The following is a 27,849-nucleotide window of genomic DNA, read 5'->3' as shown; positions in this document are numbered from 1 at the left end:
ATCTTATGCTGTGGGTTCAGCTCCACTATTTACTGAGGACGATCTAATAGAGGACAGTCAGCAGCTACTGGACAGCCAAGACGGGGAGGAGACATGCGCCACTTGCTCCACTAGGCGGCCAAGTAGTGATGCGGAGAGTGACGTGGGAGGCGGTGTTGAAAGTGTTCAGGGTCCTGAAGCAGACACTGTTGGGGAACCTGAGGAGGACATCAGTGACGTGCACACAACTGTTGATGATGATGAAGCCGATCGCAATTGGAAGCCGGGTGCAGAAGGGGCTTCATCATCATCAGGAGAAGAGAGTTGCAGGTTGCCCTTGAGGCAGCAAGGCGGTAGCACTGTTGGCAGTCAGCGTGGTGGCAGGAGTGGAAAATCAGGAGCCAAACGTGCCCGGGGGAGACCACCTGCTTCGCGGCAGCCTACCTTTCCGGGAGATAGTGGAACAGGGGTTCCTGGAGACGGTGCCAGTAGCAGTCAATTAGTGCGGACTGCGGGTGGGAAAATCAGCTACTCGGCGGTGTGGAAGTTTTTCCATATGGCATCCGGAGGAGGTTCACGTAGCCACCTGCAAGATCTGTCGGCAGAAGGTGAAGCGTGGCCAGGGTCCCAATGTCGGCACCACGGCCCTGCGTCAACACATGCTTCGCCACCATAAAGCGGCCTGGGAGAACCGTGGCTCCGATGTAGTGGTCCAGCCTGCTGCATCACCCAGTGGCCATTCGCTCCCTCCTTCATCCAGGCAAGGCTCCACCACCTCAGCCGAAGGGAGCTGTGTGTCAAACCCTCCTTCAGTCGCTCCTGCTTCTCCCGCTTTTAGTCAGTCTCTTGGAAGCCATGTCCAAGAGACAACAGTATGCGCCCACTCATCCAACGGCGCAGAAGTTGAATGTGCTCCTGTCCAATTTGCTGGTGTTGCAGTCCCTCCCTTTTAAAGTGGTGGACTCTGCACCTTTCAGAGAATTGATGGCTTGTGCCGAACCAAGGTGGAGAGTCCCAAGCTGTCATTTCTTTGCGAAGAAGGCAGTACCAGCCCTGCATACGTTTGTACAAGAAAAGGTGGGCCAGTCCTTGAGCCTGTCAGTGTGTTCAAAAGTGCACGTCAGCGCCGACGTGTGGAGCTGTAACTACGGGCAGGGACAATACTTGTCTTTTACGGCCCACTGGGTAAATGTGGTTCCTGCACAGCCACAACAGCAACTTGGACAGGTCACACCGCTTCCTCCTCCACGCTCTTGCTCCCAGGCAGTCGGTCCTGTTACAGCGTGCGACGCCACCTCCTCATCCTCCACCGTGTCCTCGGCCTCTACTGCACGTCCAAATCTCAGTGGCCCTTCATCATACCATGTGTGTAGGGCACGCCGGTGTCAAACTGTTCTTCACATGGTTTGCCTTGGCGAACGGAGTCACACAGGGGAGGAACTGCTAAAGTTCATTCGTAAAGAAATCCGAGTATGGCTTACTCCACGAAATCTGAAAATGGGAACCATGGTGTCCGACAACGGGAAGAACATCGTGTCCGCGCTGCGACAAGGAGATGGAGGCAGGGATGCAGTATGCAGTGGAGATGGAGGCAGGTAGTCCCTCCGAGTCACTGGCGCAAATGGCACGATGCATGCTCAGTTGCTTGTGTAGTGACCCCCGAATTGTCAAAATTCGTCAGCGGGATGACTTCTGGATCTCCACCTTATTAGAACCTCGCTACCGTCCCAAAATGGGGGCCTTTTTTACACCCACTGAGAGGGAGGACAAACTGACCTACTACAGAGAGATTCTACGTAGTCAGTTGGCTGATGCCTATCGGCCACATGGTCCATCCACTCGCAGATCTGACTCGGGGGGCCCTCTGCACTCACCTTCCACTGCCATGGCTACTGGGGAGGGGAGGGGTGGCAGGAGCAGTACCAGCTCAATCAGCAGCAGCCTGAGTCTACAGTCGCTGATGAGTAGCTTTCTTCACCCGCATAGTGAAGCAACTCATCAGCAGCAGGTAGACATGGAGCAGGACCTGAACCAGCAGGTGGTGGCATACCTTGACATGGCCATGCCAACAACCATTGAAGATTCGCTGGACTTCTGGGCAGCCAAACTTGATTTATGGCCACACCTAGCAGAGTTTGCCCTGGAAAAGCTGCCCTGCCCGGCCAGTAGTTTGCCATCAGAGCGGATGTTTAGTGCGACCGGGGCCATAGTCACCCCAAGACGAACTCGTCTGTCCACTAAAAATGTGGAGAGACTGACGTTTGCCTCAGAGTAGATTGACCATGCTGCTACACCAACGTTTCCCAATTATGGTTGGTTATGAAACCCTCTTTGGTACTGCGATTGCCTGCTCCTGGCTCATCCTGTGTCTTTCAGGAACTACTTGCCTCACTGATGCTTCTGGCCTTGGGCCTTTAATTTTTGGATGTTTAGCAGTAGATAAATATATGCTTAATGCAAATGTCAACATTGATCTTTAAATGTAAGGGTTTATGAAACCCTCTTGGGTACTGCGAATGCCTGCTCCTGGCTCATCCTGTGTCTTTCAGGAACTACTTGCCTCACTGATGCTTCTGGCCTTGGGCCTTTAATTTTTGGATGTTTAGTAGTAGCTAAATATATGCTTAATGCAAATGTCAACATTGATCTTTAAATGTAAGGGGTTATGAAACCCTCTTGGGTACTGCGAATGACTGCTCCTGACCCATTCTGTGTCTTTCGGGAACTACTTGCCTCCCCGATGCCTCAGGCCTTCAATTTTTGGATGTTTTGCAGTAGCTAAATACATGCTTAATGCAAATTTCAACATTGATCTTTAAATGTAAGGGGTTGGTTATGAAACCCTCTTGGGTACTGCTCCTGGCTCATTCTGTGTCTTTCAGGAAATAATTGCCTCCCTGATGCCTCAGGCCTTGGGCATTCAATTTTTGGAAGTTTAGCAGTAGCTAATACATAATGCAAATTTCAACTATGATCTTTAAATTCTCGGCGCTCTGCTAGGACCTTCTCCTACCCCGCCAGGGCCGATCCGAGGACCTCACTAAACCATCCAATCGGTAGTAGAGACATGTGGTGTGTACAAAGGGCAGGGACTTAATGAACCCGAGCTTATGACCCCGCTTAATTGTGATTCTTCTTTCCTGGCAAATAATTGCAATCCCTGATCCCTATCGTGAACGGGGTTCAGCGGGTTACCCGCACCTGTCGGTGAAAGATAGACACACGCTGGTCCGTTCAGTGTAGCGCCCGTGCAGCCCCGGACATCTGAGGGCATAACACACCTGTTATTGCTCGATCTCGCGAGTGATCGTGCAATGTAAGGGGTTATTAAAGCCTCTTGGGTGCTGCTGATGCCTACTCCTTACTGCTCCTGTGTCTTTTTGGAACCACTTGACTTCATGATGCTTCTGGGCTTGGGCCTTTAATTTTAGGATTTTTGAAATACATACATACATGCTTAATTTAAATTTCAACATTTATGGTGCAATGTATGGGGTTATTAAACACTCTTGGGTAGTGTTTTTTTTTTAATTTTCTGATAATTATCACAGTAATAAACTTGAATTTTCCACAATAATAACCATTACACCATTGAACGATTGTTGCGTGTGATTAAGTAAAATTTTCAAAAAAAAAATACGCAGAGGGATGAACTCTGGTTCTTTATTTCATAAAAATTTATTTTATAGAAGAATGTCTTTTGGTGGTCCACCGTCCTGCATTATAGTCTTCTGGACTTTTGGATATGCGCTTGTTCTTAAACAAAGTTACAAAAACCAAAAATGGCCAGTCAGGGCTATGGAGACGTTGCGCCTACATCTTACGGCCACATGAGCCCTGTGGGTGCTTGTGAGATTACGTCCTTTGTACCCACACGGCGGGGTCCGGGACACAAATTTTGATTTAAATTTCAAATAAAAAAATCACACATTTCAATGGTCTCCTCATGCTGCAGCCAACTCCAGGCTGCGTCATTCTGGTAATATATGGTTAACATTTTTCGTCAAAAATGTTTGTCTTTTTTATTAGGGATTGTGAAGCTTCGGTGCGTACTCATGCATCAGCAAACTCCAGCTTGTGTCATTCAGGCAATATATGGTTTACTGATGGCGCTGCTGGGCCTGGGTCTGGGAATTTCAAATTTTCTCATAGGTAGCACCCGCTATCCAAAAGTCTTCTTCATAAATTTCTACAATTGTTGTATTTTTTTGGAGGGATTGTGAAGCCCTAGTGTGTACTCATGCATCAGCCAACTCCAGGGTGTATCATTCAGGCAATATATAGGTAGCACCCGCTGTCCTAAATATTCTTAAAATTATTTTAAAAATGTTAGTTTTTTCTTTGGGATTCTGAAGCCCTGGTGTGTACTCAATGCTGCTTCCTGCTACACTCTGTCAGCTCGTTGGTCCTGCGACCGTGTGCTACTCCGCCTCCACATCCTCCACTGTGTCTTAAGCCTCCACTGCCCGGACAAGTCTCAGTGGCCCTTCAGCATACCATGTGTGCAGGTCATGGCGGTGTCACATTGTTCTTCACATGGTTTGCCTTGGCGAGAAGTCTTGGAAACAATGGCCAGTCAGGGCAATTGAGACGTTGCGCCTAAATCTCACGGCCACATGAGCCCTGTGGGGGCTTGTTAGATTTGGTCCTTCGTACCCACACGCTAGGGTTCGGGACACGCAAAGGTTGTTTTAAATTTCAAACCAAAAAATTATGGCGCTGCTGGGCCTGGGAATTTTAAATTTTCTCATGGGTAGCACCCGCTATCCAAAATCTTTTTCAAAAATTTCTAAAATTGTGGTGTTTTTTGGGGGGATTGTGAAGCCCTGGTGTGTACTCGTGCATCAGCCAACTCCAGGCTGTGTCATTCAGGCAATATATGGGTTACTGATGCCGCTGTGGGGCCTGGGTCTGGTAATTTCAAATTTTCTCGTGGGTAGCACCCGCTATCCAAAATTTTTTTCAAAAATGGTGGTGCTTTTTTGGGGGGGGATTGTGAAGCCCTGGTGTGTACCCGTGCATCAGCCAACTCCAGGCTGTGTCATTCAGGCAATATATGGGTTACTGATGCCGCTGTGGGGCCCAGGTCTGGTAATTTCAAATTTTCTCATAGGTAGCACCCGCTATCCAAAATCTTTTTAAAAAATGTCTAAAATTGTGGTGTTTTTTTTGGGGGGGATTGTGAAGCTGTTACGCTGAGAGCTCCAGGCACCCTGCTTACCTCGATGCATTCACAGTGTGTGTCCCCAGGCAGCGCTCTGGTCACCTGGTCTCGGAGTGCGCTTCCCTGCTCTATAGGGCGCGCGCGTGCCGGGACTCTTAAATTTAAAGGGCCAGTGCACCAGTGATTGGTGCCTGGTCCAAAGTCGTTAATCTAGGGTTAAAGGTTCTGCTTTGACTTATTAGGCCTGCACCAGTGCACTGCCTATAAGTACCATCTCCTCCCACAGCTTCCTGCCGGATTTGTATTGCCTTAGTGCTCTAGAGAAAGCGTTTGTGTGTATTCCCTGCCTGTTGCTGAACCTGTTGCTATTGACTACCGCCTGAGAACCGTTGCTGCCTGCCCTGACCTTTTGCTACGTCTGACCTTGCCTCTGCCTGATCCTCTTGTACCTTTCCTCATCTCAGCAGCCAGAGAGGTTGAGTCGCTACTGGGTGGAACGACCTGGGGGTTACCTGCCGCAGCAAGACCATCCAGCTTTGCGGCGGGCTCTGGTGAAAACCAGTAACTCCTTAGACTCCGTATCCCTGGTACGGCCCACGTCATCTCCTCTCTGGCACAGCGGATCCACCTCCAGCTCCTGATAGCTCCTGCTAATCCGGATCCTGACAGAAGCCCTGGTGTGTACTTGTGCATCAGCCAACTCCAGGGTGTGTCATTCAGGCAATATATGGGTTACTAATGCTGCTGTGGGGCCTAGGTCTGGTCATTTAAAATTTTCTCATAGGTAGCACCTGCTATTCAAAATCTTTTTCAAAAATTTCTAAAATTGTGGTGATTTCTTTTTGTGGGGGGGGGGGGGGGGATTGTGAAGCCCTGGTGTGTACTTGTGCATCAGCCAACTCCAGGGTGTGTCATTCAGGCAATATATGGGTTACTAATGCTGCTGTGGGGCCTAGGTCTGGTAATTTCAAATTTTCTCATAGGTAGCACCCGCTATTCAAAATCTTTTTCAAAAATTTCTAAAATTGTGGTGTTTTTTTGGGGGGGGATTGTGAAGCCCTGGTGTGTACTCGTGTATCAGCCAACTCCAGGCTGTGTCATTCAGGCAATATATGGGTTACTGATGCCGCTGTGGGGCCTGGGTCTGGTAATTTTAAATTTTCTCATAGGTAGCACCCGCTATCCAAAATCTTCGGTTTAAATTTCTTAATTCATCTTTTAATCTTAGGGATTGTGAAGGCCTAGTGCCTACTCATGCTGCTGGCAAGTCCGGGCTGTGCCATTCATCCACTATATGGTCTCCTCTTGCTGCCAACACCTCCATGCTGTGTCATTCAGCCACTATATGGTCTCCTCATGCTGACAACATGTCCATGCTGTGTCATTCAGCCACTATATGGTGTCCTTATGCTGCCAACACCTCCACGCTGTGCCATTCAGCCACTATATGGTCTCCTCATGCTGCCAACACCTCCACACTGTGTCATTCAGCCACTATATGGTGTCCTCATGCTGTCAACACCTCCACGCTGTGCCTATCCGTCCCTATATGGTCTCCTGACACTGATGCCACCACCAGGCTCTGTAATTGTGCTGCTGTGCGGCAGTGATTCTAAAAGCGAGGCCGGTAATCTGCATGTTATTCTGAATAACAGTATTATTTCACTAACCCAGCACACTCCATATGCATTTTAGGACACAGCAAAGTGTTCTATACCCCTATAGAGGCTGTATGTAGGCTAAAAATAGCCTTTTTTAACATAGATGCGCCGCGAAAAAAATCGGATCGAAACAAACTTTATCTGAAAATTCAGCCAATTGGCCGAATAAAATTTTAGAAAAGTTCGCTCATCTCTAATCAGCATCATACTAAAGAGCTAGGGATCATGAAAGAGAGGCCAGATCCATAGATCCAGAGCAATGGATCAACTATGCGACAGCTGCAAAGCAACCGATCCAAACAAGCTGATAGACAGGAGAAGACAGAATAGCATGGTGATAAACCTTTACCTGTCCCATCAAATCCCTGAAATTCTCCTTTTCCTTCTCGAGAAGTGCTTGCTGCAGTTGTACCTGCTTGATAAGTTGCTCTTCATTGGCCTTGACATTTAGAAGCTGAGCAACACTGGTAGAACTCTGGGTAAGGTTGTCTTCCTTTAGTGTTTTCTGCTGGAATACACAATGCAGTTCTTTTAATGTACAGCCCTGTTAAGATCACATCCAATAAACAATTCTGGATTACATCTCTGGACCCTGTAGGTACAGATTGTCTGGAGTATGTGGTCCTCTGCCTATTAAGAAAACATAACAATCTTCCATGATTTTGTAATGTCAGATTGGTAAAGGTATTAGTTACTCCAGTGAAAATGTTGATTTTTAAATCAACTGGTGCCTCAAAGTTAAACAGATTTGTAAATTACTTCTATATAAAAATCGTAATCCTTCCAGTACTTATCAGCTGCTGTATACTACAGAGGAAGTTCTTTTTTTTTATTTCTTTTCAGTCTGACCACAGTGCTCTCTGCTGACACCTCTGTCCATGTTCATGTGAGGAACTCTCCAGAGTAGGATAGGTTTGTTATGGGGATTTGCTCCTACTCTGGACAGTTCCTGACATGGACAGAGGTGTCAGCAGAGAGCACTGTGGTCAGACTGAAAAGAACTTAAGAAAGAGATACAACCTCCTCTGTAGTATACAGCAGCAGCTGATAAGTACTGGAAGGATTAAGATTTTTAAATAGAAGTAATTTATAAATCTAAATAGTAATTTATAAATTTTACTTTGTAAATTGCGGGGTGTGGCACCCTCTTTAACCGTGCACCCCACCCCTCTCAGACTGGAGGTGGTTTAGTCAATGGCTGATCCAACATGTCACACAGTCAGAGGCTATATGCACAGCAGAGGTGAGTTATCATGTTAGGGTCCCATCCGATATGAGGCCACCTCCGCGTGGTGGATGGGGGGACACATTTTGATCAAAAAGTGCGCTAAGAGCCTCCATTTTTTGACCAAGAGTGCTGTTGCAACTTTCTTTTTTGTAATTTATAAATCTGTTAAACTTTGTGGCACCAGTTGATTAAAAAAATGTGTTTTCCACCAGAGTACTCCTTTAAAACAAAACAAAAATTACCCAAGTTTGGTATCATTAGAATCGTACTAACCAATAGAATAAAGATAGCATGTCAGATTTACCATATTTTAAGCCCTGAAACAATTAATGCCCCTCAAAATTGCTCAATTCCATTTTTTTTTCAATTTTGCCTTGCATATATTTTTTTCTGGCTCCGTAATACAGTATATGATAAAATAAAGCGTGCGGATTAAAAGTAAAACTTGTCCCCCAAAAAAAGAAGCAATAATACAAAATTGTCAGTGGATAAATAAAAAAAAGTTATAGGTCTTAGAATGTGAGGCGCAAACATGAGCCAAAAATAAAAAATTGCTGGATCATGAAGGGGTTAAACTATGCACAATCCTAAAACCTTGTATTCCTATATCTGGCAGAGAGCAGCAGAACATCAAGCAGACCATGAGTCAGCCAATGTTACATCAGATGATTTAATATTCTAAACCTGCATCTGTTGCCTGGCATCTTGTGATGTCAATGTGAGTGGGAGTCAAGGAAGAGAGAAATCAGGGACACCTATGTGTTCTCTTGAGCAGGTTCAAATAGATCTGAAAAGTATGAAAAATATTTATTTTATTGGAAAAGACTTTAAATTGTATCTTCCCATACAGCCATTTTCTACTAAACCAGCAGTATAGATGATTTGGAGCTATAGAGCTATGAAGTTGCTCTCTACGGAGTGTTGTGCCTCTGTTCTCCAAAAACCCGTTATTGAAAAGTAAAAATCAGAAGGAATTACAAAAACATTAACAGACTTTTTAAAAGACAGATATTTATACAATATAAAAAGGTACATACATAGTAATTCCAGATAATAAGAATATAAAAACACAAACCATCATTGGCAGAAAAACCTAACAATATGATTAAAGGGGTACTCCACCCCTAGACATCTTATGCCCTATCCAAAGGATAGGGCATAAGATGTCAGATCGCGGGGGTCTCGCTGCTGGGGACCCCTGGGATCTCGGCTGAAGCACCAACCTCACGACTCTGCCCCCGTGTGACGTCACGCCCCGTCCCCTCAATGCAAGTCTATGGGAGGGGGCGTGAGGGCAGTCACGCCCCCTCCCATAGACTTGCATTGAGGGGACGGGGCATGACGTCACATGGGGGCGGAGTCGTGACGTCACGCTCTTCCACTCGCGTGGTCGGGATCCGAAGCCTCCAGCGTTGCCGGAAGCCATTGAGGTGGGTGCTGCGGCAGAGATCCCGGGGGTCCACAGCAGCGGGACCCCCGCGATCTGACATCTTATCCCCTATCCTTTGGATAGGGGATAAGATGTCTAAGGACGGAGTACCCCTTTAAGGCTTTGTACACATGGAACCACATTTTATCTATAGATTCAAAGAAAGGTACTGCAACTCTACTGCCTTGACGGAGAACAAGACATCTGTCTTAACCCATTCATAGAACATTGCAGCATTTCCTGTTTTTATAGACAATTTGCAAAATCTGAACACTGACCAGTTTTTTTTTTTTTTTACATCTAAGCAACGTGGCGGGTCTTGGATTCATCCAACAGAAGGCCACCATTTTCCTTGCCAAGGATAGAGCCTCCCTAAGAACAGTACGTGTATGATTGGGCCAAATATCATATCACATGACACCAAACATGCAAATCAAAGGGTAAAATAGTAAAGCAGGAGTCACCAAGGTAGAGACCATCCATATAATCTTTCCTTAAAGCATATTACATACGGACAGGCCCATATAAAATGGAAGAAGTCGAGAGTTTTATGGGCTTGGTGTCGCGGAGGCAGTGGTCGCCACCCGCCACTACGCCAGTGTTAGGTTAGGGACCCACTCTGACTAGGTGGCCTTGACGCGGCGAGTGGGCTTGTAACATATGATCAGAATGTAAACATACAACCTGTTTGTTTTTGAAATTATGCTGAGAAGCAAGTAGATCAAAATACAAATAGTGGATGTGCGGCTGTGTTTCTCTATTTGTGTTTTATTTTAAAATAAATATGCTGCTGCAGTGAAGGCAACCAGAAAGGTCCCTCTGCTCTCCCACATGGTACATCATACCTTTTAAAGGGGGTTTCCAGGAGTTTTTATTGATGGCCTACCCTCAGGATAGGCTAGCAATATCTGATCGGGGAGCCCCGATACCTAGCACCCTCGCCGATTAACTATTTGGAGTCATGGCTCCTGAATACACAGGAAACAAGCCAGAAGCACATTGCTCCTTACATGGTGATATAGTCGTGGCTAGGATACCGCAGCTCAGCTCCCAGTGAAGTAAATTAGAGATGGGCTGCAGTAAAACCTAGCATGGCTTCTACACTTGTATGGAGCTGTTTGCTTCCGGTTCTGAACACTTGGAAACAGCTGATCGGTAGGAGTGCTAGATGTATCAGCACCCCACCAATATGATGTTTAAGGCCCATCTTGAGGATAGGCCAGCAATAAAAAAAGTCCTGGAAAACACCTTTATATATATGTGATCTGGGACTGAAGTAAAAGCCAGTTCCCATTTTTGTGGACCATGTGCCCTTCTATTAGAAAGCCATTTAGGATTGTCTGCTCTATGTAAAACTCAATCTACAGTTAATTTATAACTACATTTAAGAAAACTTACTATATTCAGCTGCTTGGTAAGTTCCAGTAGTTGAGCTTGCAGAGCATTGTTCTCATTGGTCAGTTCTGCACAGTCACTCATCATTTTCTGCCTCAGGACTCGCTCCTGTTCAGACAGCAGTTCTTTCTCCCGAATTTGTTGATGTAGGAAACTTATTTCGTTCCTGTAATACCATATAATGTGAATTTTACAACTATCATTCTACCGCTGTCTAAAAAAGTCACACCTCAAAATGGATCCCATGTCCCAAAAAGCTTCCCAATATATGCCCATGTGCTTTGACGTGAAGCAAAAAAACAGGATAGGATTCAAAATAAGATTATAGGAACAGATTGTGCTAGTTTAAAGGGGTACTCCACTGGCCAGCGTTTGGAAGTAAATGTACCGAATGCTGTTTTCGCGTTGCGGGGGTCGGCCACGCCCCTCGTGACATCACTGACACGCTACCTCAATGCAGGTCGATGGGAGGGGGCGTTACATCTGTCACGCCCCCTCCCATAGACTTGCATTGAGGGGCATGGCCGTGATGTCATGAGGGGCGTGGCTGACCACCACAGCATTCGGAACATTTACTTCTGAACGCTGGCCAGTGGAGTACCCCTTTAAGACATATATACTGTAGATCAGGGGTGGCCACAGTGAAAGCTTCCTGCAGAGTGGGGACACTGTATAGGTACAGTAGCATGTAATTCCAGTATGGTTACAGATAGCGTGCACTACAATATGAAATACTTTAAAGGGCCCCATACTGATCATTCAGTCTGGGGGCACCCAGAAAACTCTATATTGAGGATACAATTACAGCAGGTTAGAGAGGTGATACGGGGCACATGCTGAATAGCAGCAAGCCATTACTGTGGCTTTCAAGAAAGATTTTATTAGCCACCCCTGCACGACACGTTCCCCTAAGTCCAATGTACTAAGCTGTGCACCTTATATCCAGTGTGAGCTGATTCTGAGTCACGGCTGTGTGTTTTATCAGTTTTTCCTCCATCTCATGCCTGGCTGAATTCACTTTCAGCACTTCCATTCTCTTTTGTGACAGTTGTTTTTCCAGCTCTTTTTGTTGCTCCACTCTTTGCTTCAGCTGTTGAAAACAGGGAAAAATGACAAATGTATACACAGTACTGACAAATGGCTGCTATGTCCGCACCCTTATTTTCATTTGGAATAACATGCAATGCTATGGGCATAAAGCTTATAGTGCACTGATCTGGACCTAAAAACTCTCTCCTGTACACTAGACGGGTATTGTTGCTTGAGTGCACCCCTCGTCTGTCAAGTTGTAAATTATTTTATTATATGTTTATGCATTCCTGCATTCTAAATGAAAGGGGTACTCCTGTGGAAAACTTTTTTTTTTTTATTAACTGGTGCCAGAAAGTTAAACAGATTTGTAAATTACTTCTATTAAAAAATCTTAATCCTTCCAGTACTTTTTAGGGGCTGTATACTAAAGAGAAATTCAAAAAAGAAATTCATTTCCTTTGGTGTCATGACCACAGTGCTCTCTGCTGACCACTGCTGTCCATTTTAGGAACTGTCCAGAGCAGGAGAAAATCCCCATAGCAAACATATGCGGCTCTGGACAGTTCCTAAAATGGACAGCAGAGGTCAGCAGACAGCACTGTGGTCATGACATCAGAGAAATCTAAAAAGTAAAGCATTTCCTCTGTAGTATACAGCCCCTAAAAAGTACTGGAAAGATTAAGATTTTTTAATAGAAGTAATTTACAAATCTATTTAACTTTCTGGCACCAGTTTATTTATAAAAAAAAACCTTTTCCACAGGAGTACCCCTTTAACGACGCAGGGCGTATATTTACGTCCTGCGCCGGCTCCCGCGATACGAAGCGGGATCGTGCCGCGATCCTGCATCATATCGCGTCGGCCCCGGCGCTCATCAACGGCCGGGACCCGCGGCTAATACCACACATCGCCGATCGCGGCCATGTGCGGTATTAACCCTTTAGAAGCGGCGGTCAAAGCTGACCGCCGCATCTAAAGTGAAACTGAAAGTGACCCGGCTGCTCAGTCGGGCTGTTTGCGACCGCCGCGGTGAAATCGCGGCGTCCCGAACAGCTAACCGGACACCAGGAGGGCCCTTACCTGCCTCCTCGGTGTCCGATCGATGAATGACTGCGCCGTGCCTGAGATCCAGGCAGGAGCAGTCAAGCGTCGATAATGCTGATCACAGGCGTGTTAATACACGCCTGTGATCTTTGTAAAAGATCAGTGTGTGCAGTGTTATAGGTCCCTATGGGACCTATAACACTGCAAAAAAAATGTAAAAAAAAAGTGTTAATAAAGGTCATTTAACCCCTTCCCTAATAAAAGTTTGAATCACCCCCCTTTTCCCATAAAAAAAAATAAAACAGTGTAAAAAAATAAATAAATAAATAAACATACGTGGTATCGCCGCGTGCGTAAATGTCCGAACTATAAAAATATATCATTATTTAAACCGCACGGTCAATGGCGTACGCGCAAAAAAATTCCAAAGTCCAAAAAAGCGTATTTTGGTCACTTTTTATACCATTAAAAAAATGAATAAAAAGTGATCAAAAAGTCAGATCAAAACAAAAATCATACCGATAAAAACTTCAGATCACGGTGCAAAAAATGAGTCCTCATACCACCCTGTACGTGGAAAAATAAAAAAGTTATAGGGGTCAGAAAAATGACATTTTTAAACGTATACATTTTCCTGCATGTAGTTATGATTTTTTCCAGAAGTGCGACAAAATTAAACCTATATAAGTAGGGTATCATTTTAACCATATGGACCTACAGAATAACTATAAGGTGTAATTTTTACTGAAATATGCACTGCGTAGAAACGGAAGCCCCCAAAGGTTACAAAATGGCAGTTTTTTTTCGATTTTGTCGCACAATGATTTTTTTTTCCGTTTCGCATTTGCATTTTTGGGTAAAATGACTAAAGTCACTGCAAAGTAGAATTGGTGACATAATATGGATTTTTTGGTGGAAAATTGAAAGGGTTATGATTCTTAAAAGGTAAGGAGGAAAAAACGAAAGTGCAAAAACGGAAAAACCCTGAGTCCTTAAGGGGTTAAAGGACATAATAGCCCTCATTTACTATTGCAAACCCCATATGTTTTGTCGGCGCATTGCACCAGAAATTCTGTCTGCGCCAGAATTGGAAAAAACCCAAATAACTCTCTATTTTGCTAAGAAAACCCAAAAAGGGGCGTAGTCATCTTGAAATGGGGCATGTCCACCTAAAAGGAGGTGTGTTCCCGACTTTTTCACAAAAAACCAACATATTTACTAAGGTTTCCACCGAAAATGTGGTGGATTTCAGCTGAGGAAAGTGTAGGGAAGTGTAGGGAAAGTGGAAAATGTAGGGAAACCTTAGTAAATACCGTGTAAAATTAATTGTAGGGAATTAAAACCCACAAAGAAACCTACTTTTTGTGCATGAGACCAAAAACTTATTGCATTATAATGAAATGCCATATCTAAAAAGGCCATACATATTTTCACATTCAGTAATATAGGGGAGAATTTATCATTGGTTTTACCCTGGTTTTGTGGTGTACATTTGTCTCAAATGCTGTTTTGAGACTTTTCATTGCGACTTTTGCTTTTCTAAAGGAACATACCAAGTCATTATTTCAGTTGATATCATGCAGTGGTCAGGAATTCATGAAATGCGACTTTTCAGTTTGTCGCAACTGCGCTCAGTTAGACGCAAATCTACACCAGCCCCGACTTGGCTTACAAAACTAACTGCAAACAGCATTATTAAAAAGTCACACATTTTGTCACACGGGATAAAAAGTCGTACAAAAAAGTCGCAGAGGAATCACCATACAAAGTAGTGTACTGAAGTAAGAAATGTGATCAGCATCATATGCCCTGCACCGTGTAGTACATTTGGTGCAGGTACACAGTTTCCACCACATGAATTAATGGGGTAAAAAGACGTTCACCTACACCACTCTTGATGAACAATCCCCATTGTGTGTATTGTGGAACAGTCATCATTCACGAAGGGGCAGATATTTCAAAACCTGTGCAGAGGAAAAGCTGCTCAGTTGCCCATAGCAACCAATCAAATCACTTCTTTCAATTTTTAACAAGGCCTCTGCAAAATGAAAGAAGCTATTTGATTCAAAGGGGCAACTGTACAACTTTTCCCTCATTGACTCCTAAAATCAGGCAGTCACTTCAAGTCAGAAACCCAAGGCCTGTCACACACGCTTCACTAAATGTCAGGGTAGTCTCCTTTCTGCAGACACCCAGCAAGTTGGAATTAGCATGGAAGAGGAAGCTAGAACAGTTCTTTGTGTCACGTTATGCTTGAGAGGGAATTGACAGAGACACCAGTCAAATGTGGCTGAGCACTCCATTCATGTGGGTAAAATGAATGTCAGGTTGCGGTGGATGTGGGGCTGCAGGCATGTCATGGGAAAAGCTGATGTGTATTTGATGCGCAGGATTTGAAGCTGCAGATTTGAAGCTTTATTCAGTCATTTAGTGTACATTGAGCACTGCAGCATAAAATCGGCAGCTTCAAATCCTGCTCATTAAATATGCACAGGATACTGTACATGTGAATACACCCTGAGGGTAGGGTCACGTAACGGATCCACAGTATATTTTACTCTGTGGATCCGCCTGTGACCTGACCCAAAGTGTGCCTCCAGCTGTTGCCCTGCCACCTGACCTGCTCGCAGTGGCAATCTGCCACAGTGGCCTGTGAGTCGCTGAGTACACTCGCAATGTACTCAGACTTCGCAGAGCAGCCACGATGTCTAAGCACACTGCGCATGCACGCGGCGACTCACAGGCTCCTGTGTGGCTGCTGAGAGAAGCGGATTGCCACTGTAAGCAGGCCAGGGGGCAGGGCAACAGCTGGAGACATACTATGGGTTGGGTCACCGAAAGATCCACAGCATAAAATACACTGCGGATCCGTTAAGTGTGACACTACCCTGAGGGTACGTTCACACATACAGGATCTGCTGCATATTTTACCGCATATTTTCTGCAGCCGATTTTGCTACAGAAAGGCTGATTTCAGCTACAGAAAATATGCAGCAAATCCTGTACGTGCCAACTTACCCTAAGGCTGAGTTTCTACTTGGTTATTTTTGGGAAAAACGCAGCAGCCAGATGTTAGCTGTAAATCAATGAGGGCGGGCAGGGCACTTAAAATGTAGTCGTCAATAATAAAAATGTAGTGTGTCTGTGTTTTTCAATTTTTATTTAATTTTTTTTTACATTTTTTAGGTAGTACTACTGCTCCAGCATGGAACATACTGTTCCATGATGGGAGTAGTAGTACCTGTACTAAATGACCGATCGTCCGTGTCACTTCTGACACCCATTGTGATCCTCCTGTATAATGTATAGATGCGGCCGCTCTTCTATGGTCCCCTGCACTGCCGTATATATACAACTATTCATATTTCTCACAGAGAGCTGTGATTGGCCAGATGGTTCCAGCCAGTCACAACTCTCTGTGGGAAATATGAATAGGTGTATATATAAGTTAGTGCAGGGGACCATAGAAGAGCGGCCGGCCGCCTGCCCTGCATCTATACATTATACAGGAGGATCACAGCGGGTGTCAGGAGTGACATCCGCTGTCATTTGTCCTTAACTGCAGGTACTACTGCTCCCAACATGGAGCTTACATGTTGAGCTGCTGAAGAAAGGTCCTATGGAGGACCTGAAACGCATCCAGCCTTAAACTACTATTTATCCTAAGTGTCATCAACCAAAATCCCACAAGGATACAGAGATACACAAAGACCCACGGCACCTGCTAATCATCACAGGACACAACGTGCCATCCACACCACGAGAACATTGCTGGCCATTTTTCTTGCTTGCAGGAGAACTGCTGCAGTACCCTCAGATCGAGCCCATAGCTGCTGCTGTACAAACTGAGATGGCCAAGTCTCTAACAGCGCACCCTCTGCCCAGGGATTGTGACCGGCTGACGATCAGGACAACACAATAGAGGTACCAACTATAAACTATTTATCATGTGAGAAGAGCTTCCAGTATACACCATCTTCGCTGCATAACTGTGAGACAGCCATGTCTCGAGCAGCGCTGTTACTGCTTGGGAAATCGGGACCCGTCCGGCGACCAACCCAGCATACAACAAAGGTACCAACCTTTACCCTATTGCATTTCAAATACTGTGACCAGTAGCAACCAAAAATAATTACCGTGCAGAGAACTAGAATCACAACCTCATATAAGGTTACAAATTGTTTCATCTGTTGCCCAGTTACTATTGTATCAATCGCTGTATCCGTTAGAGACAATATCTACAGACACCATAATTGAAGTTAAATCATCTGGATTTATTGCTACAACTGAGATATTTATTCACATTGTCTATCTGCATTATTTCTACAGACTATGTGGACACTTAGCAAATAATTTTAAAGTTTTTTCATTTTATGTATTTTATTAGTTTTAAATAACATTTGCCATATTTTATGCATTGAATATTTTATGTATAGACTGTTTAATATATCAGTGTATTTCTGCTGACCCAAAAGGGCCCTGTGGGTCAAAAGACACAAATATTACGAATATCTTATTATCAATAAATGTATTTGTATCTAATATTCATGACTCTGAGCCCCAATTTTTCTATATATTTTGTATAATTTTTGGTGCCTTGGTTACAGGAGTTATTTAGGCAGCCAGAGTCACAGGTTGTCTGGGAGATAAGAGCCTCTCTAATATTTCTTCAGGTGTATATATACGTCAGTGCAGGGGACCACAGAAGAGGGGCCAGCTGCCTGCCCTGCATCTATACATTATACAGGAGGATCACAGCGGGTGTCGGGAGGAGTGACACCCGCTGTCATCTGTCCTTAACTGCAGGTACTACTGCTCCCAACATGGAGCACACTCTGCTCCATGTTGGGAGTAGTAGTACCTGCAGTTAAGGACAGATCACAGCAGGTGTCACTCCTCCTGACACCTGCTGTGATCATCCTTCATCCCTGAGATGAAGTGGCTTTCTCCTGCACTCGCATCTCTGCTCTGTACTCTGGCCGGCCACTCACTCATTATTTCCCGCTAAGAGATGTGATTGGCTGCCACCATCCGGCCAATCCCCACTCTGGGCGGAAAATATGAATGAGTGATGATAATTTCTATTCACATCACTGGCCGGCCCGGAGTACAGAGCAGAGATGCGAGCACTGTATAGAGCCTCTCTGCATCTCTGCTATATTATGGACGATTGCATCGGGTGTCAGGAGTGACACCCGGGGCGATATGTCTATTAGTACAGGAACTACTACTCCCAACCTGGAACAGTGTGTTCCATGCTGATAGTAGTAGTACTACCTAAAAAACATTTTAAAAAAAGAAGAAAAAAAAAGTGAAACACACACACTACATTTTTATTATTGTCGGCTACATTTTTAGTGCCCTGCCCACCCACCTAAATTGATCCTTGTTTAAAAAATTAATAAAAAAATTTGTTATAAAAAATTTTCCATCACTACTGCATCCTTTTTTTTTGTACCCAACAAATTTTGAAAAAACGTCAAAGAAGACAAATATGCAATTTCCACTCAAAGGAAAAAAAAACGCCATAAAAAAACACAAGAAAAAAAAAACATTAAACACAGGAAAATGATGCGGCATTTTTTCTTGTGTTTTTTTTGGGCCAGAAAAAAAACCAAGTAGAAACTTAGCCTAAAGGGGTTTTCTGGGCCAATATATTATTGCTGGACATGCTTCCCTGTGCAGTAAAACAATAAAAGCTGGCATGCTCATCTCCCTGTCACAGTCAGATTTTCCAGTCCCAACTGCAGTCCTGTTCTTTCTTCTTATGATGACATCACAGGAAAGTGTGTGCAGGAGCAAAATGTCATGAGAAGTAGGAGGAACAGGATTGCAGCAGGACAGGAAGATCTGACAATGGCTGGAGAGCAGGAAAGGTAAGTAAGCTGGTTTTTATTGCTTTACTGCACAGGCATATCCAGTAATAACATATTTGTCCTAAAGACCCAAAAGTGTGGCCAATCACTTTCAATAGCTGTTCCCACCTTCCCATACAAATGTGTTACATGGCTGAATGTTTAATCATGTGTTCTCTTTAGAGAGGGGAGGGGTTAGCCGCAGCCAGACAGCTCTAGTGGCAGCTTACCTCTTCCAGAAGAATTGGCTGGATTTTAAGCATTTGAAATTCAGCATTACCAATATTATCTGTCGGGGACAGTCTGGAGGCTGTCATACACATAAGACAGTCAGTTTAACCTGCCAAGGTCAATGGCTGCATGGGCACCTTTAGAAACAAGGATAAGGTTGGCTCTCATTACTTTGCAGGTTGGGTGCCATTATGTCTTAGTGAATAATTAGGTATTTTTTTTAATTGAGCTTGGTAAAAAAACACTCTACAGGTATGTTCACACGTAGCAAATACGCTGCGTAACTGCAACAAATGTGCAGCATATCTGTCACATGTGAACATACTCTACATGTGTATATTCTACCTGGTCTTGGTATATGCATCTCTAGGTATGTCACACACCTGTGTCTGAAGTGAAGTTATTATTTGGTCACTGTTGGTTACATTGTTCATCTCACGGTCCGCCTCCTGCTTGTTAAGAAGTATCTCCATCTCCTTCTGAGAAGTCCGCCTGTCATTGAGCTGCTTGGCTTTCTTCAGTTGAACTATTTCTTCAATCAGTTGCTGCTTTTCTTGAGAATGAGACTCTACAGTAATAATATACAAAATGATATGGAAATTATAAAGGAAAATAAAGTCATGTATTAGGAAAACATTGTAACATTCACCATATTCAGCGGGTTGAGGTTACATAAAACTTTTATTTCATCCATTAAAGAGTACCTGTCAGGCTGTTATGAAACCATATTTTCTAAACTAACTCAGATTATATTCCACAACTACTCCTAACACCCCTCCTGCCCTTAAAAAAGTTTTCCGAGCTTTAAAAAGCTGTGTATCATACCTTTCCCCTTGCTCACATTGTGTGAGCTCCTGGCAGGAGAAAGTGGGCGTTCCCCAGCAAGCGTGACATCACTGAATCCTGTGAGAGCTGTGCCTCGCCATGCCACACACACACTTCCTGAGTTTGGTCTCCTGCCAGGCTGGGAGGAGACCAAACTAACTGTTTGACTTGCGGCAGGGAACAGAACAGAGCCACCTAGTGGCTGTTTTTTCAATTACATTAAAAACATATAAAAGTTTAAAATTTTAATAGCAAGAAAATAGCAAAGTGTCTTATAATTACATAAGGAACAATATACTAAAAGTTTCGTTTGGTGACAGGGAATTTAAAATATTAGTCCACACAGCACATACGGATCTGACATGTTTCTGCTATGAATTACCTTAATCATAGATCTATAATTAAGGCCATTGATGGTTCATACATGTCAGTGCTGTGTGGACTAAGATTTTAATGGATGAAATAAAAATTAAAGTTTTATGGAACTTCAACCAGCTGGACAAGAGGTCGTCCGTGCTGGATAGAGTGTTTCCAAGAGGTAAGAGCTTGTTTACATGTGCATTTAGTTTGTATTAGGGCTGGGCGGTATGACTAAATGTGTGTATCACAGTATTTTTTTAACTTTTGGCGGTTCCACGGTATATAACGTTATTTCCTAGACCCCCCCCCCCCCATATTATCAGCCCACATCCCCATCGGGGTAAATACTCACATGTCACCCGCAAGCGCTGCCCTCCTCGTCCTGTTTGTTGCCGGCGCTGGCACTCTATACTGAGCGGTATCCCTATGCCTGGGCTGCAAAAGGTAAACAAAAACTTTAACGCACCTACGTCAGACGCCTTACGCTGGGGACGGGATCGTCGGACAGCCGTCAGCCTATCACTGTCCGCAGTGATGTTCCGCCTCAGACGGTGATAGGCCGAGCCCACTGTCATGTAAGAAGCCGACTTTTTACATGACAGTGGGCTCAGCCTATCACCGGCCGAGGCGGAACATCGCTGCGGCTGGTGATAGGCTGACAGCTGTCCAACGTTCCCGTCCCCAGGAAACAAGTGATGCCGGTACCGGACCAACAGGAGGTGAGTTAAAGTTTATTTTTTGCAGCCCGGGCATAGGGATACCGCACAGTATAGAGCAGTGGTCTCCAACCTACAGACCTCCAGCTGTTGCAAAACTACAACTCCCAGCATGCCGGGACAGCCAACGGCTGTCCGGGCATGCTGGGAGTTGTAGTTTTGCAACATCTGGAGGTTCGCAGGTTGGAGACCACTGGTATAGAGTGTCAGCATCGGCGGCCGCAACAAACAGGACGAGGAGGGCAGCGCATGCGGGTGACATGTGAGTAGTACCCTGATGGGGACAGCGCTGGGTTAATAATTAATTGGGGGGGGAGGGCAGAACAGCGTTCGCAGGTCACATAGGAATAGTTCCCCGATGTGGGGACAGCGCAGCGCTGGGCTGATAATTCCTTCATTCCTGAGGGGGAGGGGCCAAACCAGTATTGCGGTATGGGTTAAAATTCATATCATGCAGCACAAAAATTTCGGTATTCGGTATGAACCGGTATACCGCCCAGCCTTAGTTTGTATGCACCCTATTCATCCCTATGTTTCACAATGTAGCCACTTTTCTGTGGGCAAAATGGGGGCTTTTTCTTTTCTAAATCTTGTCTGAATGCCATTATTTTCAATGCAATTGTGTCAGAAAATAAACACGATTAGGCGGATATATAAGCCTCACTCTGATGCCCATCACTGTATTACTCATCAAGATTGAAGAGTTATAAAAACTAATAGAAGAACAGAACTTTTTTGCAACTATTATGTAGAAAAGAAGACCTTCAGCGTCTCTGATCTGTCCTCTGAGAGATTCTTCATCTCGCTGTACCATGAGTATATGGGCATCTTTGCGCTTCACCTCCACTTTCAGACTCTCCCATTCAGAGCGAAGATCCTAGGAACATAAAACACTTAATGGTCAGTACCGGTATGTGCATGCTTGTTCTGGTCATAGAGGTTGGTAACAATTCCGTGATCTGTTCCAGGAAATCACGATCAAATTACAGATCAAAAGATCTTCTGCTTAAAACATACGAATACTAACAGTACTATTACATATAGGTCACATCGAGGAGGAGAAACCCTTTTTGCTAGATGGATCCCTAAAAAAAACTTAAAGCGTACCTATCATAGTTCCAAAAAAAAAAAAACATATGTTACCCGGTCCCTAATCCTGATCGTGTACATATATGTTTTATGTCTCTAGGATCTTTATTTCCAGAGATATAAGCATTTATCTGTTGCTCAGTTACTTTTTCATTGAGCAGACTGGAGGGGGCGTGTCTGTCTGTCTCCCTCACTGTGTCTGCTCTGAGTCGGAGTGAGCATGAGCTGTCAGCCAACTCTACTCTGTAACCCTTTCCTCTCTGATTTCATGCTGTACATGTTACACAGAGAAAGATGCTTGGAGCTTGCCTGCAGTATTCCTAAGACATTATGGCGATAACAGGATAAAATGCATAAATATAAGAATAGATATTTATTAAATTAGTGCAAGGATTTTATAGATAAAAGTACAGCATTTTTATGAATACGTTTTCTATCTGTTTTATCTTTTCCTTGCAAAGTTGGATGCTAATCAACATAGCTGTCACTGTCTGGCACCGGAGTTCCACCCACAATAGGGACAGGACCCAGAGATCCCCCACAGTAGCACAGTTTACCCACATTAGGTAGCATAGTTTCCCCCACATTAGGTTGCAGGTCCACAGGTCCCCCACATTAGGTTGCAGGTCCCCCACATTAGGTTGCAGGTCCCCCACATTAGGTTGCAGGTCCCCCAACATTAGGTTGCAGGTCCCCCAACATTAGGTTGCAGGTCCCCCAACATTGGGTTGCAGATCCCCCACATTGTGTTGCAGGCCCCCCACATTAGGTTGCAGGCCCCCCACATTAGGTTGCAGGTCCCCCACATTAGGTTGCAGGTCCCCCACCCCCCCTAACACATACAGACACACACATATATACATACAGACACACACATATATACATACAGACACATACACACACATATATATATATACACACAGGTACACAAACAGATATATACACACATACATACACACACACATATATATACATATACACACACACACACATATATACATATACACACACACATATAGACACACACACATATATATATACATACAGACACATATATATATATATATACATACACACACATATATATACATACACACATATATATATACATACACACACATATATATACATACACACACACACACATACACACACACACACACATACACTCACCTGTCCTTCCGAAGACCGGGACGGAGGAGGTAAGGGGGGGGGGGTTGAACATGATCCGGTGCGTGGAGGTTGGGGTGTAATGGCAACTGAGAACCGGGGGGTGGCCCCGGCACACACGATTGCAGCTAAGAACCCGGGGGGTATAATGGGACACAGGACCGGGCGCAGCTGAGAACCTGGGGATGCCTGAATACCACACTGCCTGTGTGTGTGTGCGCTCCCTGAGCTCGTTCACAGGCAGTGCGTGCCCGCGCATAAGCTGTATGCATACAGCTGAATTCTCTTATACTGGATACCGGCCTGCTTTACGGCCGGTATCTGGTATGCTGCAAAATCAACACTAGTCTGTCTGGCTAAAGAAGACAGACGACCCCTAGTGGTGGCTATTTTTAGATTTAATTTCTTGGGGAAATTGAAATTTTTGAAAATAATTTATATTGCAAAAAGCCATCATATGATTATTTCTGTAACATATAAAAAGTTTTCAACAATGACAGTGCCTCTTTAAAACCCAACCACCCCCCAGTGTTCCCTAGGACATGGCAACATGCACCCACAGGTTTAAAATGTACACATCTATTCATTAATAATCATCCGCTTACTAGTGTGGCCTAAATATTAAGTTAAAGGGGTTATCCACCATAAGGTGATTTTAGTACGTACCTGGCAGACAGTAATGGAAATGCTTAGGAAGGATCTGTGCTTGTCTTGGGGCTGAATGGCTATGTTGTGAGATTACCATAATACTGTGACTAGCTTTTTGTGAACTGGTATTTCCTCCCTCCCACACATCAGCCACTCCACCCATTGAAACTTAAATGAGCTGCATCAATTCAAAAGACCTGCGGTTTTCAATCAGAGTGCCTACAGCTGTTGCATTAATTGCAGATTGATCTCTCTCCCACCAAGCAATCCCTCCACCCATTGAGGCAGACAGACTCCCTGTCATCAGCTGACTAGTGAGTCAGGTCTCGGCTGCATTGCAACCTGAGAAAAATCTGAGACAACAGTAATTTTGTATGCTGGTAAAAATAAATATTGGGGTGAAAATCACAGAAGAATTGTGAGAAAACCATCACACACAGGTACAGACACTATATTAGGAACTACACTAACTTTACAGCCCCTGTAGCATAGTCAAATAAAAAAAATTCCTGGAATACCCCTTTAAGAGGAGAACAGGATCTCTTACCATAAGCTTCCTGTAGAGATGATCAGTCTCCAGTGTGAGCTGGGGCTGGAGATCTGTAGCCTTTTTAGTCTGCTCCCGAGTAGAGGTCGAGAATTAAGGATCTATACCATCAACATATAAAGAAGCTCAGGAGCTATTATTATATCTAGATTTACATAGAGTTTTGTGTTACTTGCCTTTACACCTTATTCAGACACAGATTTGTAAGCAAAAAACTATGCGTGGATCCTAAACACAGAGCTAGAGATGAGCGAACTTACAGTAAATTCGATTCGTCACGAACTTCTCGGCTCGGCAGTTGATGACTTTTCCTGCATAAATGAGTTCAGCTTTCAGGTGCTCCGGTGGGCTGGAAAAGGGGGATACATTCCTAGGAAAGAGTCTCCTAGGACTGTATCCACCTTTTCCAGCCAACCGGAGCACCTGAAGGCTGAACTAATTTACGCAGGATAAGTCATCAACTGCCGAGCCGAGAAGTTTGTGACGAATCGAATTTACTGTAAGTTCGCTCTTCTCTACACAGAGCAAATATATGGAAAATATACAGTATATACGTATACTCATCTTTACATCTAGTCCTGATATTACATTTGAAATACTGAAGTAAAAATACTGACCAAATCTATAAGGTGTGAATAAAGCCTAACGGTGTATTCAAACACAGCAGATTTGTTACCGTAAACTTTTACAGCCGAAAATTGGAAAAGGTTTTTTTTTTTTTTTACAGAAAACACCTACATTTCTGCAAATCTCATTGAGATTCTAGGAGATTTTTCAAACCAAAATAAAAATGTGCTCCTTATAATTATTGCTCACACTCAGCATTTTGGTACGTTTCTGACCCGTAAAAAGGTGATTTTACAGTTTAAAAAACATCCCAATAATAATAAAGATGCGGAATTCCTCATCTTTCTGCATATATGCAGGATTCATGTGAAAAAGGTACTTTTCATTCCATGCCTTTGGTAAATTTGGTGCGCAATCCGCGTGAATTCTGCACAAACTGTACACGAAATTAGCATTCTGTATAAAAAATTTAGGACAGGACCTTTCTTTTTGCAAAATGCTGAATTTTCACAGCGGAAAGACCGATACGTAAATTCTGCAGTGTAAATTGGACTTCGGAATCCCATTGAAGTTCATAAGACTGTAAACATATGCAGAACTTCCATACAGAAATCCGTGCAGAAATTCTAGTGCGTAAACACAGCCTAAGGCTAGGTTCAGACTAAGGAATCTCCGGGCAGAAAATTTCCGCCCGGAGATTCCGAGTGCGGCCGGCGCTGACTGAATCAGTCGGCACTAGGACCGCGCGGACACTGCAGTCTTCAATAGACTGCAATGTGTTCCGCAAGTATTTCCGCCTGAAGAATTAGCAACGCCTTTCTTCAGGCGGAAATTTCCAAGCCGATTTTCCATTCACAAATTCCGAAGTGTGAATTTGTGAACGGAAATCCATTCACTATACAGTACATTTTAGCAAGCGGAATTTCTGCCTGCAATTTCAAAGTGGAATTGCAGGTGGAAATTCCGTAGTGTGAACCTAGCCTAACAGTCAATTTTTATTTAATGGTGCAACTACAGCTGTGTCTTCAGCATTTTTTTTTTACTTTGGGACTTTTTTGGGCCTGTTTGTTTTAACTATCTTTGCAGCTGTTTTTGAGGCCGTATTTGTAACCATTTTTTTATTTTTTATATGGGAAATGCAATAGCCAAAAAAATAAAAAATTACACATATTGCAATACAGAGCCTTTTTGCTACTGAGTTCAATAGAACTCAATGGTAAAAAATAAAGCCATTTTTAACTTGGTTTGGAGTCATAAAATAAGTAAAATAAACTGTGTGAACATAACCTCAGTATAACGCTGTAGCTGTAAAATTGTGCTCGGCTCATTTGCTGTAGCAGAAAATGGCCAAAAGCATAAAAAAAAGTTAATAGAATGGTAAAAAAAAGCAGAAATGTCCATCCTTTGTTTACACGGAAAATGACAGTTTTTTTTATTCAGGCAAAAAATGTGGACCGAAAAACGCAGCCTTCAGCTGTTTCCGCTTTCTCAATGCATGTATATCAGGGTGCCAAAGGCTGTCTGGGCATGCTGAGAGTTGTAGTTTTGCAACAGCCGGAGGCGCTCTGGTTGGGGGACGCTGCTCTGCCAATGGGATACGGGTTAGATGGCATACGATCCTGTATATGGAGACCTATACAAATAGGACACCAGGTAAAGTCCATGTATATAGAGGTTCTGCCACAAGATCCAGAAAGCTTATTACTGGCTATTGCACAACTACAACTCCCATAATGCATGATTGGAGTTGTAGTTTTGTGATACTTAATTAAGCTAAATACACACACCACCCTAGTCATTCTTCACTGGTAAAGGATATAGGAATCCGGCCTCAAGCTCAAGAAAATAAATCTGCTGCTGCAGGTTCTTGATATATTCTCCTTCCACTCTAAATTTTGAAGAGTCCATATTTTCTTCCTAAAACACAAGAAAGGCTCATAAGTATATCCACTGCTGTAGAGCGTTACATAGAAAGGGTGAGGCTGCCCTCTAGTGGCGGATCGGTAGAACGCATACTAACTCAGTATAATGCTTGCTGGCTACGTCACCTGCCACTTTATATAAAAGAGAAGCGGCGGCGAGGTGACACTGTGGGGTGATCTACTCCATTGTCACGGGCGTACATTACCGGCACACGGAGGCCTTCTCCTCTCCTCTCCGTCACGTTTCCGGCAGCAGGGAGGACGCGGTGCCGGTTGCCAGGGGATGCAGCCACTTCCGGTGTGGCGGAGGGTGGAGGAGATGACGCTTGTATGTACAGTACTGTGTTGCTGCATGCAGTGTATTACTCCCTGTTATCAGCCACCTCGGTTCCGCTATACGACTAATGCTGCATTACACTGCTTTACTGCAGTAGGTTGGGACACTACAGGTATCAGCATGACTTTCTGTGTGAGCTTTGGCCTATGTACACACTTGCTTCAATGGCCCCACCAGGAGCCTCCAGCACAGATTCTGCCATTTCTGGTAGGAAAAAGAGTGCTGCATAATGATATATTTTTCCCATGTACCCATCATAAGTCATTGGACCCATAAGATGGACCCATCATAAGTCAGAGGACCTATCAGATGGACCCATCATAAGTCATTGGACCCATAAGATGGACCCATCATAAGTCAGAGGACCTATCAGATGGACCCATCATAAGTCAGAGGACCCATCAGATGGACCCATCATAAGTCAGAGGACCCATAAGACGGACCCATCATAAGCCAGAGGACCCATACAATGGACCCATCATAAGCCAGAGGACCCATCAGATGGACCCATCATAAGTCAGAGGACCCATCAGATGGACCCATCATAAGTCAGAGGACCCATCAGATGGACCCATCATAAGTCAGAGGACCCATAAGATGGACCCATCATAAGTCAGAGGACCCATCATAAGTCATTGGACCCATCATAG

General features: G+C 44.2%; 1 protein-coding gene across 4 annotated transcripts in view; it reads right to left on the bottom strand.

The window, feature by feature from the left end:
- The window catches only part of LOC130362272 (pericentrin-like), a 57,309-nt gene extending 29,460 nt beyond the window's left edge, over positions 1-27,849 (bottom strand). Inside the window, exons 1-8 of one of the 4 annotated variants that reach the window (XM_056566464.1) lie at positions 26,961-27,849; positions 26,760-26,857; positions 24,374-24,452; positions 21,682-21,796; positions 19,402-19,586; positions 11,792-11,946; positions 10,860-11,022; positions 7,154-7,309 (exon numbers count right to left, since the gene is read on the bottom strand). In XM_056566464.1, coding sequence (XP_056422439.1) covers positions 7,154-7,309; positions 10,860-11,022; positions 11,792-11,946; positions 19,402-19,586; positions 21,682-21,796; positions 24,374-24,452; positions 26,760-26,848 — 942 coding nt within the window. In that variant the 5' untranslated portion in view covers positions 26,849-26,857; positions 26,961-27,849. Of the gene's footprint in view, positions 1-7,153; positions 7,313-10,859; positions 11,023-11,791; positions 11,947-19,401; positions 19,587-21,681; positions 21,797-24,373; positions 24,453-26,759; positions 26,858-26,960 lie in introns of all 4 variants that reach the window. The other 3 variants (XM_056566463.1, XM_056566461.1, XM_056566462.1) reach the window with 3 other exon arrangements.

The sequence above is a fragment of the Hyla sarda genome, chromosome 3 (assembly GCF_029499605.1).
Source record: "Hyla sarda isolate aHylSar1 chromosome 3, aHylSar1.hap1, whole genome shotgun sequence".
Classification (NCBI taxonomy): domain Eukaryota; kingdom Metazoa; phylum Chordata; class Amphibia; order Anura; family Hylidae; genus Hyla; species Hyla sarda.
This window is presented reverse-complemented; position numbering and strand designations above follow the sequence as displayed.